General features: G+C 40.0%; 1 protein-coding gene across 7 annotated transcripts in view; it reads left to right on the top strand.

Annotated features, from left to right (window-relative positions):
• Positions 1-1,088: 1,088 nt before the first annotated feature.
• The window catches only part of ralgapb (Ral GTPase activating protein non-catalytic subunit beta), a 23,314-nt gene continuing 20,584 nt past the window's right edge, over positions 1,089-3,818 (top strand). For all 7 annotated transcript variants that reach the window (XM_013910277.1, XM_013910276.1, XM_013910273.1 and 4 more), the window contains exons 1-2: positions 1,089-1,243; positions 2,192-2,412. In XM_013910277.1, the coding sequence (XP_013765731.1) occupies positions 2,236-2,412 (177 nt within the window). In that variant the 5' untranslated portion in view covers positions 1,089-1,243; positions 2,192-2,235. The remainder of the gene's footprint in view (positions 1,244-2,191; positions 2,413-3,818) is intronic.

The following is a 3,818-nucleotide window of genomic DNA, read 5'->3' as shown; positions in this document are numbered from 1 at the left end:
ATGGGTAAAACAAACAAAGCAAGAAGAGAAACAACAAAAAACAAACAAACAAAAAAACTCAGCACCAAGTATCATTTTCTAAATTAATTCACTTCATAATGTCTCAGAAACTCAGCTAAAGGTAACCCTATTTCTTCAAAATCTACGCCCTTTCAATATAAGTAAGTCGTTCCAATACAATATATGAAGCCATCTCCTTTACCCACATATGACTTGAGGGTACATCAATTTTCTTCCATTACAAAGGTATTAACCGCCTGGCTTGCAGGAGTCCAAAGTCAATTAATTTTAGCTGTCTGGAGCTAAAATCACAGTTCTTTGGATATATACCCAACACACACATTTTTGCTTCAACAGGTATATTTACTCCAACAGTCTTTGATAGAGTTTGTGTGATTGATTTCCAGTTTTTACTGCAGCTATCTGGGATGACAGGCGATCAGCGATTCAGTTTGACTGGGGTTATGTAACTTCTTATCAACCACTTATATTGGAGGAGTTTCATCGTTGTATTAATTGATTGTCTTTGGGCTTTTAAACATGCAGTGTCTCAGTCCGCCTCCTGTATCTCCTCTTGGATGTCAGCCCTCCATCCATCTCCTTTACCAAACCCGGAGTGCTACTTAAAAAAGGTCAAGAAAGCTGGCATAGAAGAGTTCAGACTGAAGTGAAGAACAAAGACTCTCATACCAAGCGAATTGGGATTGTACAAATTACATTTTTGCTGTCAACGCTGTATTTACATTGACGTTTGCATTGTATTTGTGTCAATAAACTGCTGCACCTATTTCACATTTTACTAGCAAAACCAAAGCATGCCTCGCCTACTCCATGCCTTTACTTCCTTAGAAAATACTAATGCATCACGCAAACCTCTCAAATAGAGGTTTTAGTTATAGTTAATCGGAGCATAGTGAAACAAAATAAGTACATTCACAAATAGTATCTACCCCACCTCCCCACCCCCGCCCGAAAAACAACAACAACAACAACAACAACAACAAAAACAAAAACATTGTGTTATTAACTGAATGAACTGAGGGCTGCGTCAGGTCCGATAGACTGTACCAAACAGTAGAGGGCGTCAACCTACGGATCTTGCTTCCCGTTAGCCCGTAAAGCTGCAATAACCAAGCCTTGACATTGCAAAGATGGAGGCTGTTATAGTTTAGACCAGGATATACAGAAAGCACAAACTGCGAGTTTCAGAGCTCTGTTATGACATCATTTCCAGCTGGTCAAGGTAAATGGAAAAAAGTACCTGAGCTATCCGCTTAGTAAACATTAGCGTCCTTGCAAAGTTGGATAGTTAGCTAGCACAAATGACAGCCAGCTAATCTAGCTAATGTCAACGAATAGGCTAGCGTAGTGAGCATTAGCTGAGCTAGCTAGCAAGCAACATCGGATCTACTGCAGTTTAGTTTGGGATAATCGATAAGTTATCACAAGCGGTTTTTATTACCGTTAGTCTCTTGACTTGTTCATAGAGACAACCCAGTCGTTAATTTCATATAATTTCATCTACAATATGAGGAAGATGTTTTGGTGTCAATGCTAGCCATCGTTAGCAATCTGCTCGTTTTCAGAACCGTTTCCTGGTTATTCCTCGGCTTGTTATTACCCAGCCGAAGTGTAGGGCACAAATGTTTCGTTCCTGTTGTTAGTTTAAGGCTTCAGTGCAAAACAAAACCCGCATCCAACCTTTGCAATGCTGACCGCAATACTTTTTGTTTTCTCTTACCGGAGAGAACGTAACATTAGCCAAAACATGATATATCTAGGCTGTTTGGATCTTTTGTCCTGTCACGGCACATATCAAGAAGTACTCCTTTTTTTTTTTTAAAGAACTAACCCGCAGTTAGTCCACACTCATTTTACTTTCGCTAATACGTGTTTTGTTGTAGCTAACAAAACATTTAATTACAAATTCCAAAATGTGTGAACTACGCATTTTCATTGGTTGGTCAACTTGTTTGACAAACCAGTCAAACAAGTTAAAGCTGAAAAACTGCTGTGGTGGTCGAGACCTAAACAGTGAAAGAGGTGTGACCATTTCTCTGTTTGCAATGTAACAGCAGTTCACAAGTAGCACGACTGTATCCACTGTGGTATTATAGTTTGGACAAGTAACCGATTGGTAGTGTGCCTAACTTTCCGTATTAAGCTGCCCTCTGGATTTGTGTGTCTGCAGGTGGAGGCAGGAGGTGTGAGTAGAGTGCAGTAGACATCAGCAGCATGTACTCCGAGTGGCGCTCGTTGCAGTTGGTGGTGCAGAGTGACCAGGGCCACCTAAGTGTTTTGCACACCTATCCCCCAAGTGTGGGCACAGAGGTGGCAAATGCTGTGGTCAAACCTCTGGGCACAGCTGTAAGCCCAGTTGCCACAGAGAACATCCTCAAAACAGACAAAGAGGTAAGAAAAGGGTCAACTACGAGCATGTCATTTTAATGCTTTGGTAGTCTGCCATCCTACATCTCTATCACCGTGACATTTTAACTCCAGTTACCAGAGCTAAGTAAACACATGAGTACTTTTAGTGGTATCAGTGTGCTGTTTTTTTTGGGGTTTTTTTGCTGATGATTATTTACGTAGAAAAATAGAAATTAGAACATACTGTGGTCCATATATTTTTGTATATGTGGCTCTTTAGGAGAGTGTGGGGGAAAACTGGTCTAAGATTATCCACTTAAATATGTAGCACCAACTACATTCATAGGTGATGAAAAGTGTAGTACATGATAATAAAGTAATAATGGGGTTTGGGTCACCATATTTAAAATAAAGGTTCTAAATACATTTTTATATCATTATCAGAATCTGGACTCCCTCTTTTTGTTTTCTTCATCTTCCACTATCATTCTGTTGCTGGTGTTGCTGCACAGTGCTCAGTAAGGGTGTCAGGACTATCTGTTTTGTAGGTACTCTTGCATATGCAGGCCTGACTAATAGTGTTACTTAGATGGTTTCTTCTATCTATTGCTTCTATTAAATGGTTGATGTTTTTGAGCACATTGAGTGCACATTATGCAAGAAATGAGAAGAAAGTACTCTGCAAATAGTTTTTATATGACAAACCACCAAAGCACACACAATTAATCCTGTAATGTACAGTATTCGTGACACCTTAAGCTTTTGTGTAGGCTCTAGACACAACTTGACACGGGCCAATTTAAACAGTTAGCTATAAATGTAAACCAGACACAGCTCTGATCTCTTTCTTTGCATGATCCCCATAAACACTGGAACGTCTGCTGACACACACCGCTGTGAGCAAGTTAATGGCAGAGCTCACAGTAAAGCAGCTGCTTCAATTAATGATGTGACAGCGTGTGTCAGGAAGTGATGCGAGTGGAGCTGCGTTGGGTTAAAAATACATCGGCATTACTCAGGTGCACCATGCATCTGAAGTGCTGCTGTGGCTTTGAATGCTGCTTCTTGCTGAGGGTAGAGCATGGATAGGAATACTTAGCCATACTGACCTCTGCAGGATTCTTACACAAAACCATTGTGGGAAATTGTGCAAAATATCACTGGAAACTGAGAGCACCTAAGCTGTCTTGTAATCTAGGCTCTTTTTAGTCGCTAAGTATGCAGGTTTATGTTGGGTGGGGGCGGGGGCATATTTTGATTGTATTTGTAGGATACAAGGATCTTTTCTAAACTTAAACACTGTTGCCATTCTTCCTCTTTCATTAGGATTGGGTGATGTAGCTTCTCTGCAAATATAAGATAATTACTTATAATAAAATATCTAACTAGAGCAGGGCGATATGGCCAAAAATATTTATCACGATATATATTTGAAAATTTGCAATAAC

The sequence above is a fragment of the Pundamilia nyererei genome, unplaced genomic scaffold (genome assembly GCF_000239375.1).
Source record: "Pundamilia nyererei isolate P.nyererei 1_Seehausen unplaced genomic scaffold, PunNye1.0 scaffold00039, whole genome shotgun sequence".
Taxonomy (NCBI): Eukaryota; Metazoa; Chordata; class Actinopteri; order Cichliformes; family Cichlidae; genus Pundamilia; species Pundamilia nyererei.
The sequence above is the reverse complement of the archived record's forward strand: the minus strand, read 5'-3'. Positions and strand labels throughout refer to the sequence as shown.